This window comes from Podarcis vaucheri (assembly GCF_965113315.1).
Source record: "Podarcis vaucheri genome assembly, chromosome: Z".
Taxonomy (NCBI): domain Eukaryota; kingdom Metazoa; phylum Chordata; class Lepidosauria; order Squamata; family Lacertidae; genus Podarcis; species Podarcis vaucheri.
In genome coordinates, this window is record NC_138758.1 from 52,676,183 (window position 1) to 52,692,701 (window position 16,519).

At 39.5% G+C, this 16,519-nt stretch overlaps 1 protein-coding gene across 1 annotated transcript in view; it reads left to right on the top strand.

Annotated features, from left to right (window-relative positions):
• LOC309524282 (rab-like protein 6) overlaps positions 1-15,263 on the top strand; it is a 32,420-nt gene extending 17,157 nt beyond the window's left edge. The window contains exons 7-15 of the mRNA XM_082208739.1: positions 1,300-1,405; positions 3,662-3,765; positions 5,177-5,397; positions 7,469-7,568; positions 7,645-7,788; positions 8,495-8,687; positions 11,949-12,120; positions 14,225-14,274; positions 14,660-15,263. Coding sequence (XP_082064865.1) covers positions 1,300-1,405; positions 3,662-3,765; positions 5,177-5,397; positions 7,469-7,568; positions 7,645-7,788; positions 8,495-8,687; positions 11,949-12,120; positions 14,225-14,274; positions 14,660-14,824 — 1,255 coding nt within the window. The 3' untranslated portion in view covers positions 14,825-15,263. The remainder of the gene's footprint in view (positions 1-1,299; positions 1,406-3,661; positions 3,766-5,176; positions 5,398-7,468; positions 7,569-7,644; positions 7,789-8,494; positions 8,688-11,948; positions 12,121-14,224; positions 14,275-14,659) is intronic.
• Positions 15,264-16,519: the final 1,256 nt, after the last annotated feature.

The window sequence follows — 16,519 nt, forward strand, 5'->3', positions numbered from 1 at the left end:
TGCATTGTGTTGCATTGTATTGAATGGTATGAGGGAGGAAATCCCCGCAGGGAGAAAGCCAGCTCCTCAAGCCCCATTGCCTGGCATGGAATGGAAGGGGCTCCCCGCAGGGAGAAAGCTAGCCGCTCAAGGCGTTTCCTGCATTGCATTGCATGGCATTGCATTGCATTGAATGGAAGGAACTCCCCGCACTGAGAAAGCGAGCTCCTCAAGCTGTTTTCCATTGCGTTGCATTGTGTTGCATTGTATGGAATGGTATGAGGGAGGAAATCCCCGCAGGGAGAAATCTAGCTCCTCAAGCTCTATTGCCTGGCATGGAATGGAAGGGACTCCCCGCAGGGAGAAAGCTAGCTCCCCAAGCTCTATTGCATTGCATTGTATGAGGGAGGAGCTCCCCGCAGGGAGAAAGCTAGCTACTCAAGGTTGCCTGGCATTGCATTGAAGGGACTCCCCGCAGCGAGAAAGCGAGCTCCGCAAGGGGTTTCTTGCATTGCATTGCATTGCATTGAATGGTATGAGGCAGGAAATCCCCGCAGGGAGAGAGCCAGCTCCTCAAGGTGTTTCTTTTATTGCATTGCATTGCATTGAATGGACTCCCCGCAGGGAGAAAGCTAGCTCCTCAAGGATATATTGCATTGCATTGCATTGTACTGAATGGTAAGAGGGAGGAAATCCCCGCAGGGAGAGAGCCAGCTCCTCAAGGGGTTTCTTTTATTGCATTGCATTACATTGCATTACATTGCATTGTATTGTATTGCATTGCATTAGGTAGGAGCTCCCCGCAGCGAGAAATCTAGCTCCTCAAGGCGTTTCTTTGATTGCATTGCATTGCATTGAATTGTATCGAGTGGTAAGAGGGAGGAAATCCCTGCAGGGAGAAATCTAGCTCCTCAAGCTCTATTGCATTCCATTGCATTGCATTGTAGGAACTCCCCGCAGGGAGAAAGCCAGCTCCTCAAGGGGTTTCCTTCATTGCATTGCATTGCATTGTATTGTATTGAATGGTAAGAGGCTGGAACTCCCCGCAGGGAGAAACCCAGCTCCTCAAGCTCTATTCCATTGCATTGAAGGTGCTCCCCGCAGCGAGAAAGCCAGCTCCTCAAGGCGTTTCCTTTATTGCATTGCATTGCATTGCATTGTATTGCATTAGGTAGGAGCTCCCCGCAGCGAGAAAGCCAGCTCCTCAATGTATTTCTTTTATTCCATTGCATTGCATTGCATTGAATGGCAAGAGGCAGCAGCTCCCCGCAGGGAGAAATCTAGCTCCTCAGGCTCTGTTTTTCTCTCCCCGCTCCCCAGGCCGCCGGGCGCCTCCTACGTCCGCTACGCCGAGTCCTCCATGAAGAACAGCTTCGGCCTCAAGTACCTCCACAAGTTCTTCAACATCCCCTTCCTCCAGCTGCAGGTAGCCAGTGCGAATCCTGCCCTCCCAAATCGGGGTCAGGCTGGATGACCCCCGGAGCCCAATGGGCCCAAAATTCACATTTCCGCCCCGTTTCCCCCCCTTTTTTTGAGTCTTGTAATCTGTTTTCTTTTGGGTCTTAGAAAGGTAGCGATATATTCTCTATAATTCCCCCAACGTTCGTTACTCTTTTTACATTATTGGTGTGATTTTCCTTAATTTCAATTTAATTTTTATTTTCCCTTAATTTAACGATTATATATATATATATATATATATATATACACACACACATATAATATTCCTAAAAAGTTCTTTGCTTTTTTACATTATTTGTGTAATTATCTTTAATTTAATTTAATATGTAATATTTCCCAAAAGTTCTTTGCTTTTTTTACATTCTTTCTGTAATTTTCTTTAATTTAATTTATTTCTCCCTTAATTTAACGATTTTATCTATATCTATATCTCTATCTATCTATCTATCTATCTATCTATCTATCTATAATATTCCCCAAAAGTTCTTTGCTTTTTTACATTCTTTCTGTAATTTTCTTTAATTTAATTTTCCCTTAATTTAACGATTATATATATATATATATATATATATATATATATATATATATATATATATATAATTCCCCAAAAGTTCTTTGCTTTTTTACATTCTTTCTGTAATTTTCTTTAATTTAATTTTCCCTTAATTTAACGATTATATATATATATGTACCCGTGATTATATATATATATGTACCCGTGAAAATCTACGAAAGCAAATATATATATATATATATATATATATATATATAATTCCCCAAAAGTTCTTTGCTTTTTTACATTCTTTCTGTAATTTTCTTTAATTTAATTTTCCCTTAATTTAACGATTTTATATATATATATATATATATATATATATATATATATATATATATATATATATATATAATTCCCCAAAAGTTCTTTGCTTTTTTACATTCTTTCTGTAATTTTCTTTAATTTAATTTAATTTCCCTTAATTTAACGATTCCCCCCCCATTTTCTTTACAATGCCACGATGTAGCGATATATTAGATATAATTCCCCAAATTTCTGTAATTTTCTTTAATTTAATTTAATTTCCCTTAATTTAACGATTCCCCCCCCATTTTCTTGACAATGCCCAGATTTATATATAATTTCGCTTCTAAATTCTCATAATTTCTCTTCTAAATTCTAATCATTTCGCTTCTGAATTCTAATAATGTCGCTTCTAAATTCTCATAATTTCGCTTCTAAATTCTAATCATTTCGCTTCTAAATTCTCATAATTTCGCTTCTAAATTCTCATAATTTCGCTTCTAAATTCTCACGATTTCGCTTCTAAATTCTCACGATTTCGCTTCTAAATTCTAATAATGTCGCTTCTAAATTCTCATAATTTCGCTTCTAAATTCTCTTAATTTCGCTTCTAAATTCTCATAATTTCGCTTCTAAATTCTCATAATTTCGCTTCTAAATTCTAATCATTTCGCTTCTAAATCCTAATCATTTCGCTTCTAAATCCTAATCATTTCGCTTCTAAATTCTCATAATTTCGCTTCTAAATTCTCATGATTTCGCTTCTAAATTCTAACAACGTCGCTTCTAAATTCTAATAATTTTGTTTCTGAATTCTAATAATGTCGCTTCTAAATTCTAATAATTTCGCTTCTAAATTCTAATCATTTCGCTTCTAAATTCTCATAATTTCGCTTCTAAATTCTCATAACTTCGCTTCTAAATTCTCACGATTTCGCTTCTAAATTCTCACGATTTCGCTTCTAAATTCTAATAATGTCGCTTCTAAATTCTCACAATTTCGCTTCTAAATTCTCATGATTTCGCTTCTAAATCCTAATAATTTCGCTTCTAAAATCTCATAATTTCGCTTCTAAATTCTCGCAATTTCGCTTCTCAATTCCCATAATTTCGCTTCTAAATCCTAATGATTTTGCTTCTAAATGCTCAAAATTTCGCTTCTAAATTCTCATGATTTCGCTTCTAAATTCTCATGATTTCGCTTCTAAATCCTCATAATTTCGCTTCTAAATTCTCACCATTTCGCTTCTAAATTCTCATAATTTCCTTTTGCGTCCGCTGCTGAATATTTCTCTGTGAAAATTGGATTTTTTCCCTTTCAATCCTCTTTATATATTTATTTATATATTATTTATTACATTATAATATTATATATTATTTATTTAAATATATTTATATATATTATATTCCCCCCCCCCCCAGAGAGAGACGCTCCTTCGTCAGCTGGAAACGAACCAATTAGACATCGACGCCACCCTGGAGGAGCTGTCAGTCCAGCAGGAGACGGAGGACCAGAATTATGAGATGTAGGGCTAATTAATAATAATATTAATCACGTGAATGCTTATTAATCATGATAAAATGATAATAAAGTAATTAAAAAATAATGGGAATAATGGGAATGCTTAAAAACATCAATAATGCGATTTTTTTATGAAAATCAGTAATGTGAATGCTTATTAATAATGTGAATGCTTATTAATAATAGTAATGTGAATGCTTATCAATAATGAATAATAGGAATGCTTATTAATAATAGGAATAATGGGAATTCTTGCGGATAATATCCATAATGGGAATTCTTATGAATAATATGAATGCCTATTAATAATGTCAATAGTGTGAATGCTTATTAATAATATTATTAATGTGAATGCCTTATTAATATCAAGAGCATGGATGCTTATTAATATTAATACTGTGAATTCTTATCAATAATGTCAATACTATGAATGCTTCTTGAATAATGTGAATAATGAATAATGTGAATGCTTAATAATATTAATGATGTGAATCATTATTAGTAATATTAATGTGAATGCTTATGGATATTAATGATATGAATGAATATGAATAATGCTTATTAATAATGTCAATAACGTGAATGCTTATTAATAGGAATAATATGGATGCTTATTAACAATATCAATAATATGAATGCTTAATAATAATGTGAATGCTTATGAATAATATTAATGTGAATGCCTATTAATATCAAAAATATGAATTCTTAATAATAATATGAATGCTTATGAATAATATGAATAATATGAATGCTTATGAATATGAATGTGAATGATTAATAATATGAAAGCTTATTAATAATATAAATAATATGAATGCTCAGTAATATCAATAATATGAATTCTTAATAATGGTATGAATGCTTATGTATAATATGAATGTGAATGATTAATAATATGAATGCTTATTAATAATATGAATGCTTATTAATATCAATAATATGAATTCTTAATAATGATACGAATGCTTATGAATAATAGTAATGTGAATGATTAATATGAATGCTTATTAACAATATGAATAATATCAATTCTTAATAATAATGTGAATGCTTATGAATAATATGTATAATATTAATATGAATGCTTATTCATAATATGAATTCCTAATAATAATATGAATGTTTATGAATAATATGAATGGGAATGATTAATAATATGAATGCTTATGAATAATATGAATGCTTATTAATATCAATAATAAGAATTCTTAATAATATGAATGCTTATGAATGATATTAATGTGAATGCTTATGAATAATATGAATAATATGAATGCTTATTAATAATATGTATAATATCAATCACGTGAACTCTTATGAATAATATGAATAATGTGAATGCTTATTAATAATATTAATAACGCCGATAATAATATTAATAATGCCAATTAATAATATTAATCTCCCTGCAGATTCCTGGAGGCCATGGAAGCCCGCAGCCGGGGGGCGCCCTCCCACGAGACCCCGTCGCCGGGACCCCCCTCGCCCCCCGACAACGCCCCCGAGGGGGGGTCCGGCCCGGGGACCCCCAACCCCACCGAGACCCCCACCCCCCAAAGCCCCCCCCAAGCGCCAGCCCCCCCAGCCGCCCCCCGGCGCAGCTTCATCGCCCGGATCTTCGGGGCGGCGGCCGGTGAGTGTCGTTAGTAAGAATAATCAGACCTTGATAATAGTATTAATAACAATAATAATAATAATAATAATAATAATGTCCAAATACTACTACTACTTATTATTATTAATTTATTATTATTATTAATTTATGATGATGATGATGATGATTGCTACTACTAGTACTAGTAATATATTGTTGCTGTTTTTGTCGTTATTATTATTATTATTATATTTATTCCCTACTACTACTACTTATTATTATTATTATTATTATTATTATTATTATTATTGCTACTACTAGTACTAGTAATATATTGTTGCTGTTGTTGTTGTTGTCGTTGTTATTATTATTATTATTATTATTATTCCCTTCTTCTTCTTCTTCTTCTTCTTCTTATTATTATTATTATTATTATTGCTACTACTAGTAATAGTAATATATTGTTGCTGTTGTTGTCGTTATTATTATTATTATTATATTTATTCCCTACTACTACTACTACTTATTATTATTATTATTATTATTATTATTATTATTGCTACTACTAGTAATAGTAATATATTGTTGCTGCTGCTGTTGTTGTTATTATTATTATTATTATTATATTTATTCCCTACTACTACTACTACTACTTCTTTTTCTTCTTCTTCTTCTTCTTATTATTATTTTTGTACTACTAGTAATAGTAATATATTGTTGCTGTTGTTGCTGTTGTTGTCGTTATTATTATTATGTTTATTCCCTAATAGTAATAATGTGTGTGGGGGGAATGATGTACAACAACAACAACAACAATAATAATAATAATAATAATAATAATAATAATAATAATAATAATATCCAAATACTACTACTACTACTACTACTACTACTACTACTACTACTTATTAATATTATTATTGCTACTACTAGTAATAGTAATATATTGTTGCTGTTGTTGTCATTGTTAGTATTATTATTCTATTTATTCCCTAATAGTAATAATGGGGGGGGGGGAATGATCAGGATTTTTTCCGGTGGGGGATGATGTACCTCAATAACAATAACAATAATAATAATAATAATAATAATATCCAAATACTACTACTACCTATTATTATTATTATTATTATTATTATTATTGCTACTGCTACTACTACTACTATTACTACTACTACTACTACTACTTCTTCTTCTTCTTCTTCTTCTTCTTCTTATTATTATTATTATTATTATTATTGCTACTACTAGTAATATATTGTTGCTGTTGTTGTTATTATTATTATATTTATTCCCTAATAGTAATAATGGGGGGCGGGGGAATGATCAGGATTTTTTTTGGTGGGGGACGATTGGGGATGATGTACCTCACTAATAATAATAATAATAATAATATCCAAATATTACTACTACTACTACTACTACTACTACTACTACTAATTATTATTATTATTATTATTATTATTATTATTATTATTCCCTAATAGTAATAATTGGGGGGGGGGAATGATCAGGGTGTACTTTTTTCTGGTGGGGGACGATTGGGGATGATACCCTAGTAGTAGTAGTAGTAGTAGTAGTAGTAGTAGTAGTAGTAGTAGTAACAATAATAATAATATATAATTATTTATTATTTGTATTATTATATTTCTTATCATACTTCGTATTATATCTAGAAAATTAATACCCTAATAGTAATAATTTGGGGGGCATTGGTATTTTAATAGTGATGAAGATGATGAAGATGATATTTATACCTTAATAGTAATAGTTTTTTTTTGGGGGGGGCAATTTTTTGGGGGGAACGATTGGGGATAACGTACCTTAATAATAATAATTACAATATTTATGCCCTTCTACTACTACTAATAATAATAATGATATACATATAATGATGATGATGATATTTATACCCTAAAAGTAATAATTGGGGGGTGGGAACGACGATCATAATAACAGCGATAATAATCCTAATAATCCTAATAACGCTTCTATTTATACCCTAATATTAATAATTTTGGGGGTGGGAGCGATTGGGGGATGCAACGAATTATGGGGGGACGGCACCCCCTTAGTTCTGACCCCCCATTTGTCTCCCCCCCCCAATTAGACCCCCCGACGGCGGAAGACTTTGCCCCGGACGACCGGCTGGAGGGGGGCTTCCTGGAGGAAAAGGGGGCGCCCTCCGCGGGACCCCCTGAAAACGGCAGGTAAGGTGGGGGGGTACGGGGAGGGCGGGGGGAGACTCGAACCCGGGACCCTGACATTTATCCCCCCTCCCCGCAGATGTGAAGATGTTGGGGGGAGACTCGAACCCGGGGCGCCGGAAGAGCCCGGGAAAGAGGGGGCGCCCCCCGGCGAGGAGGAGCGGCCGGCGGGGGGATTCGTCATCCTGGGGGGCGAAGACGTGGAGGAGGAGGCGGAGAAAGGGTAGGGATGGATGCAAATATATGCAAATGAATGCGAATATATGCAAAGGAATGCAAATAAGTGCGAAGGAATGCAAACGAATGCGAATAAATGGGAATAAATGTGAATAAATGCAAATAAGTGCGAATAAGTGCGAATAAATGCAAATAAATGAAAATAAATGCAAATAAATGCAAATAAGTGCGAATAAGTGCGAATAAATGCAAATAAGTGCAAATAAGTGCAAATAAGTGCAAATAAATATATATATGGAAAAGATCTTTTTTGGGATGTTCAAAATTTAGAGTGAATTATAGCCAATTTGTAAATCATTTAATAACGATGGTTAGAAGGATCGTTCGAATTAAAATGGTAAAATGATAATTTATAATTTAGAGTTAATTATATATATATATATATATATAATTGTAAAATGATAATTTATAATTTAGAGTTAATTATATATATATATATAATTGTAAAATGATAATTTATAATTTAGAGTTAATTATATATTATATTATATTATATATATATATATAATTAACTCTAAATTATAAATTATCATTTTACCATCTTAATTCGAACGATCCTTCTAACGATCCTGGCGATCCTAACGATCCTCATTGAACGGCGGCCGTCATTATTCATTATTATTATTAGTATCAATTATTAATTATTATGATCATGATGATTAATTGATCGCTCTCCTCGTTCCCCCTCCCAGCCCCCCCTCCCCGCCTTTGAGGCCGGCCCCGGCGGAACCTTCCGGACCCCGGACCCTCCCGGCCCCCCGGCCCCCGGCCCCCGGCGAGGAGTCGGAGAGCGACCCCGAGGGGCCGGTGGCGGCCCAGATGCTCTCCTTCGTCATGGACGACCCCGAGTTCGAGAGCGACGAGGCCTCGGCCGACGCCAGGGGGGTGAGTGGGCGCCGAACTACAACTCCCAGAATGCTTTGGGGGGAGAGGGTGCCTTTAGAAGCCTGAAACTACAACTCCCAGACTCCTTTGGGGGAATGGAAGCCTCAAACTACAACTCCCAGACTCCTTTGGGGGACTAGAAGCCTCAAACTACAACTCCCAGAATCCTTTGGGGGACCAGAGGGCGCCTTAGAAGCCTCAAACTACAACTCCCAGAATCCTTTGGGGGGAGAGGGTGCCTTTAGAAGCCTCAAACTACAACTCCCAGACTCCTTTGGGGGAATAGAAGCCTCAAACTACAACTCCCAGACTCCTTTGGGGGAATAGAAGCCTCAAACTACACCTCCCAGAATCCCTTGGGGGGGATAGAAGCCTCAAACTACATCTCCCAGAATCCTTTGGGGGACTAGAAGCCACAAACTACAACTCCCAGAATCCTTTGGGGGACTAGAAGCCTCAAACTACACCTCCCAGAATCCTTTGGGGGGACTAGAAGCCACAAACTACATCTCCCAGACTCCTTTGGGGGAATAGAAGCCTCAAACTACAACTCCCAGAATCCTTTGGGGGGAGAGGGTGCCTTTAGAAGCCTCAAACTACAACTCCCAGACTCCTTTGGGGGAATAGAAGCCTCAAACTACAACTCCCAGACTCCTTTGGGGGAATAGAAGCCTCAAACTACACCTCCCAGAATCCCTTGGGGGGGATAGAAGCCACAAACTACATCTCCCAGACTCCTTTGGGGGAATAGAAGCCTCAAACTACAACTCCCAGAATCCTTTGGGGGACTAGGTGCCTCAAACTACACCTCCCAGAATCCTTTGGGGGGACTAGAAGCCTCAAACTACATTTCCCAGAATCCTTTGGAGGACTAGAAGCCTCAAACTACAACTCCCAGAATCCTTTGGGGGGATTAGGATCCTCAAACTACAACTCCCAGAATCCCTTGGGGGAATAGAAGCCTCAAACTACAACTCCCAGGCTCCTTTGGGGGGACTAGAAGCCTCAAACTACAACTCCCAGAATCCTTTGGGGGACTAGAAGCCTCAAACTACAACTCCCAGAATCCTTTGGGGGAGTAGAAGCCTCAAACTACAACTCCCAGAATCCTTTGGGGGACTAGAAGCCTCAAACTACAACTCCCAGAATCCTTTGGGGGACTAGAAGCCTCAAACTACAACTCCCAGAATCCTTTGGGGGAGTAGAAGCCTCAAACTACAACTCCCAGAATCCTTTGGGGGACTAGAAGCCTCAAACTACAACTCCCAGAATCCTTTGGGGGGACTAGAAGCCTCAAACTACAACTCCCAGAATCCTTTGGGGGACTAGAAGCCTCAAACTACAACTCCCAGAATCCTTTGGGGGAGTAGAAGCCTCAAACTCCAACTCCCAGAATCCTTTGGGGGACTAGAAGCCTCAAACTACAACTCCCAGAATCCTTTGGGGGGACTAGAAGCCTCAAACTACAACTCCCAGACTCCTTTGGGGGACTAGAGTGCCTTAGAAACCTCAAACTACATTTCCCAGAATCCTTTGGGGGGGGGCTAGAGTGCCTTGGAAGCTTCAAACTACACCTCCCAGAATCCTTTGGGGGACTAGGTGCCTCAAACTACACCTCCCAGAATCCTTTGGGGGACTAGAAGCCTCAAACTACAACTCCCAGAATCCTTTGGGGGACTAGAAGCCTCAAACTACAACTCCCAGAATCCTTTGGGGGACTAGAAGCCTCAAACTACAGCTCCCAGACTCCTTTGGGGGACTAGAGTGCCTTAGAAGCCTCAAACTACATTTCCCATAATCCTTTGGGGGACTAGGTGCCTCAAACTACACCTCCCAGAATCCTTTGGGGGACTAGAAGCCTCAAACTACAACTCCCAGAATCCTTTGGGGGACTAGAAACCTCAAACTACAACTCCCAGAATCCTTTGGGGGACTAGAAGCCTCAAACTACAGCTCCCAGACTCCTTTGGGGGACTAGAGTGCCTTAGAAGCCTCAAACTACATTTCCCATAATCCTTTGGGGGGGGGGCTAGAGTGCCTTGGAAGCTTCAAACTACACCTCCCAGAATCCTTTGGGGGACTAGAAGCCTCAAACTACAGCTCCCAGAATCCTTTGGGGGCTAGAGAGTGCCTTAAAAGGTTCAAACTACATTTCCCAGAATCCTTTGGGGGACCAGAGGGCGCCTTAGAAGCCTCAAACTCCATTTCCCAGAATCCTTTGGGTGCCTTAGAAGCCTCAAACTACATCTCCCAGAATCCTTTGGGGGGGGGCTAGAGTACCTTAGAAGCCTCAAACTCCATTTCCCAGAATCCTTTGGGGGCCTAGAGGGCACCTTAGAAGCCTCAAACTACACCTCCCAGACTCCTTTGGGGGACTAGAAGCCTTAAACTACATCTCCCAGAATCCTTTGAGGGGCTAGAGTGCCTTAAAAGCTTCAAACTGCATTTCCCAGAATCCTTTGGGGGAATAGAAGCCTCAAACTACAGCTCCCAGAATCCTTTGGGGGACTAGAGTGCCTTAGGAGCCTCAAACTACATTTCCCAGAATCCTTTGGGGGAATAGAAGCCTCAAACTACAGCTCCCAGAATCCTTTGGGGGAATAGAAGCCTCAAACTACAGCTCCCAGAATCCTTTGGGGGAGTAGAAGCCTCAAACTACAGCTCCCAGAATCCTTTGGGGGAATAGAAGCCTCAAACTACAACTCCCAGAATCCTTTGGGGGACTAGAGTGCCTTAGGAGCCTCAAACTACATTTCCCAGAATCCTTTGGGGAAACAATAAGGAAAGGGGAATAGAGCTCCTTAGGAGCCTCAAACTACAACTCCCAGAATCCTTTGGGGAAACAATAAGGAAAGGGGAATAGAGCTCCTTAGGAGCCTCAAACTACATTTCCCAGAATCCTTTGGGGAGACAATAAGGAAAGGGGAATAGAGCTCCTTAGAAGCCTCAAACTACAACTCCCAGAATCCTTTGGGGAAACAATAAGGAAAGGGGAATAGAGCTCCTTAGGAGCCTCAAACTACAACTCCCAGAATCCTTTGGGGAGACAATAAGGAAAGGGGAATAGAGCTCCTTAGGAGCCTCAAACTACAACTCCCAGAATCCTTTGGGGAAACAATAAGGAAAGGGGAATAGAGCTCCTTAGGAGCCTCAAACTACAACTCCCAGAATCCTTTGGGGGACTAGAGTGCCTTAGAAGCCTCAAACTACGTCTCCCAGACTCCTTTGGGGGAACCACTAAGGTGAGGCCTCTTCTCCCAGCCTCCTTTGCAGGACCCCTTCCCCGCCCTCTCGGACCTATCGGACGCCTCGGACCCCGGGCCGGCCCCGCCCCCTCCGGCCCCCGGCCCCGCCTTCCGGCCGAAGAACGAGGCGGATCTCTTTGGGCTGGGATTGGAGGAGCCGGCGCGGCGGAAGGAGAGCGGCGAGGAAGGTGAGCCTGAGAGTCACACAGGGCTCTTCGTCAATCCCAATTAACAATTGGATTATTTTGCCTTTTAATTTGATTGTCCGCAAGCCTTAGAGTCACACTGGGCTCTTCATCAATCCCAATTAACAATTGGATTATTTGGTATTTTTATTTTATGCAATGTGTAAGCTTGAGAGTCACACAGGATTCTTCATCAATCCCAATTAACAATTGGATTATTTGGTATTTTTAACTCTTGTGCAATGTGCAAGCTTTAGAGTCACACAGGACTCTTCATCAATCCCAATTAACAATTGGATTATTTGGTATTTTTATTTTATGCAATGTGTAAGCTTGAGAGTCACACAGGATTCTTCATCAATCCCAATTTCCAATTGGATTATTTGGTATTTTTATTTTATGCAATGTGCAAGCTTTAGAGTCACACAGGACTCTTCATCAATCCCAATTTCCAATTGGATTATGTGGTATTTTAAACTCTTGTGCAATGTGCAAGCTTTAGAGTCACACAGGATTCTTCATCCATCCCAATTAACAATTGGATTATATGGTATTTTAAACTCTTGTGCAATGCGCGAGCTTGAGAGTCAGACAGGACTCTTCATCCATCCCAATTAACAATTGGATTATATGGTATTTTTAACTCTTGTGCAATGCGCAAGCTTGAGAGTCACACAGGGCTCTTCATCAGTTGGAATTCTCAATTTGACTATTTTGCCTTTTAATTTTATGGAATTGTCCACCAGCTTTAGAGTCACACAGGACTCTTCCTCAATCCGAATTACCAATTGGACTATTTGGTATTTTTATTTTATACTATGATGCGCAAGCTTTAGAGTCACACAGGACTCTTCCCTGTTGGAATCACCAATTTGATTGTGTGGTATTTTTATTTTATGCAATGGTGCGCAAGCTTTAGAGTCACACAGGACTCTTCATCAGTTGGAATTACCAGTTTTATTATTTGGTATTTTTTATTTTATGATATTGTGCACAAGCTTTAGAGTCACACAGGACTCTTCATATCTTAGGTTTTGAGTTACGTTTCCTTTAGACAAATATATAAAATTATCATATATTAATGTTATATTAATATAATATACTAAAACAATATAATATAATATATTAATACAATATAATATAATATAACAATAGGTAATATAGTATATTAATATAATATATACATACTAAATTAATATTATAATATACTAAGTATAATTTATTAAAACAATATATTAAAATAATATAATAATGTAATATATTAAAGTAATATAGTAATGTAATATATATAATAAGTTAATATACTAAAAATATAATAATGTACTAAAATAATATAACATATTAATACAATATACTAAAATAATATAATATTTTAAAATAATATACTAAAGTAATATAATATATTAATACAATATACTAAAGTAATATAATATAGTAATATAATATATATAATAATATACTAAAATAATATAATATATTAATACAATATACTAAAATAATATAATATAGTAATATATATAATAATATACTAAAAATATAATAATATACTAAAATAATATAATATATTAATACAATATACTAAAATAATATAATATTCTAAAATAATATACTAAAACAATATATTAATACAATATACTAAAATAATATAATATAGTAATATATATAATAATATACTAAAAATATAATAATATACTAAAATAATATAATATAGTAATACAATATACTAAAATAATATAATATTCTAAAATAATATACTAAAACAATATAATATATTAATACAATATACTAAAATAAAATGATGTAATACACTAAAATAATATAAGAATATGATATTTATACCGAGTTAATATACGAAAATAATACACGAATGGAATAAAATGAAATAATATAGGAAAATAATATCACCTAATACAATCAAATAAATATGAATATAATAATATCAAGTAAATATGAATATAATATCAAATAAATAGGAATATAATAATATAAAATAAATATGAATATAATAATATCAAATAAATAGGAATATAATAATATCAAATAAATAAAATGATATAATCAAATCAAAGGTTGGAAAAAAGGAAATTAAATCTCCTTTTCCCTCCAGATCCGCCTTCCAAAGAGAAGAAGAAGAAGAAGAAGCGGAGCAGCAAAGAGGTAACTTCCCTTTGGGAACCGTAGCGCGGCCGGGCGCTGCAGGAAGTTCTCGCCCCCAACTTCCTGTCTCTCTCTCTTTCTCCCCGCCCCAACTTCCTCTCTCTCTCTCTCTCTTTCACCACGCCCCCAACTTCCTGTCTCTCTCTCTTTCCCCCGCCCCCAACTTCCTGTCTCTCTCTCTTTCTCCCCGCCCCCAACTTCCTGCCTCTCTTTCTCCCCGCCCCCAACTTCCTGCCTCTCTTTCTCCCCGCCCCCAACTTCCTGCCTCTCTTTCTCCCCGCCCCCAACTTCCTGTCTCTCTCTCTCTTTCTCCCCGCCCCCAACTTCCTGTCTCTCTCTCTCCTTCTCCCCGCCCCCAACTTCCTGTCTCTCTTTCTCCCCGCAGGAAGACAAGAAGAAGAAGACCCGCCCCAAGAAGCCCAAGGAGGAAGCGGAGGGTGCCGGGCGCAGGAAGGGGCGGGCCAAAGCCAAGGCCAGCCCCTTGGACGAGCTGGAGGCCTTCCTGGGGGCGGGGCTGGCCCGGGGGGGTGGGGACTACGAGGAGCTCTAGCCCCGCCCGCTCGACGGGAGGCTCCTCCCCTTCCTGGAAACGAGTCCCGCCCCCCCTGTTTCGGACGGACACTGCTGCTTTTGACGGACAGATCTGCCTGGGGGCGGGACTTCCTGCGGCGCATGTGACCCGCCCCCCTTTGTTTGCTGTGACCCCGCCTCTCTCGACGTCGCCATGGAGACTTTGTGCTGCTTCCGGGGGGCGGCGCCGGAACAACAGGAAGTCCCGCCCCTCACTTCCTGCTTTGGGGCCACGCCCCGTTTCCGGGCGCATGGAACGGACTCAGGTATCTTCCCCTCCCTCTTTCCGGACTGGTTGATCCCGCGGGAAAAGAGGGGCCGGCGCTTCCCCTTCCTGTCCCCCACTTCCTCTTCCTCGACTTCCTGTTTGGCTCGGTTTCCCTCTTCTTCCCTCGGTTTCCTCTCTTTCTCCTCTGGTCCTTCCTTCTTTTCCTTCCCTCTCTCCTTCCTCCCTTTTTCTCTTCATCTCATCTATTTCCTCTTCTCTCCTTCCTCTTCCTTTCCATTCTTCCTCTTTCCTCTCCCAATTTCCCTCATTTCCTCTTTCTCCTCCCCTTCCTCTCCATCTTTCCTTCCTTCCTTCCATCCATCTTTCCTTTTCCTCTTCCTTTCCTTCCTCCCTCCCTCCTTTCTTTCCTGGTCCCCCTTCCTTCCTTCCTTCCATCCATCCATCCATCCATCCATTTCCTCTTCCCTTCCCCCTTCTTCCTTTCCCTTCTTCCTCTTTCCTCTCCTACTTTCCCTCACTTCCTCTTTCTCCTTCCTTCTTTCCTTCCTTTCCCTTCTTCATCTTTTCCCTCTGCATTCTTCCTCTTTCTGTTCCCATTTCCCCTCATTTCCTTTTCCTCTTTCTCCTTCCTTCCTTCCTCTCCCTTTCCCTCCTTCCTTCCTTCCTTCCCTCCCTCCCTCCTTCTTTCCTTCCTCTCCCTTTCCCCTTCCTTCCTTCCTTCCTTCCTTCCTGTCTCCGTCTCCTCTTTGGCGCCTGTTTCCGCAACGGGCGCGGCGCCCACTTTCTGGACTGCCTTGCTTTGTGGATGCGTCTGAATAAACTCCGGCGGCGCAAGCACCTTGGGAACCGTAGTCCCTTCAGTGGCGCCTTGGGAACCGTAGTATGCGCAGGGGCACCTTGGGAATTGTAGTATGCCCAGTGGCACCTTGGGAATTGTAGTACACCCAGGGGCACCTTGGGAACTGTAGTACGCCCAGTGGCACCTTGGGAACTGTAGTACGCCCAGTGGCACCTTGGGAATTGTAGTACACCCAGGGGCACCTTGGGAACCGTAGTCCCTTCAGTGGCGCCTTGGGAACCGTAGTATGCGCAGGGGCACCTTGGGAATTGTAGTATGCCCAGTGGCACCTTGGGAATTGTAGTACACCCAGGGGCACCTTGGGAACTGTAGTACGCCCAGTGGCACCTTGGGAACTGTAGTACGCCCAGTGGCACCTTGGGAATTGTAGTACACCCAGGGGCACCTTGGGAACCGTAGTCCCTTCAGTGGCGCCTTGGGAACCGTAGTATGCGCAGGGGCACCTTGGGAATTGTAGTATGCCCAGTGGCACCTTGGGAATTGTAGTACACCCAGGGGCACCTTGGGAACCGTAGTCCCTTCAGTGGCGCCTTGGGAACCGTAGTATGCGCAGGGGCACCTTGGGAATTGTAGTAGGCCCAGTGGCA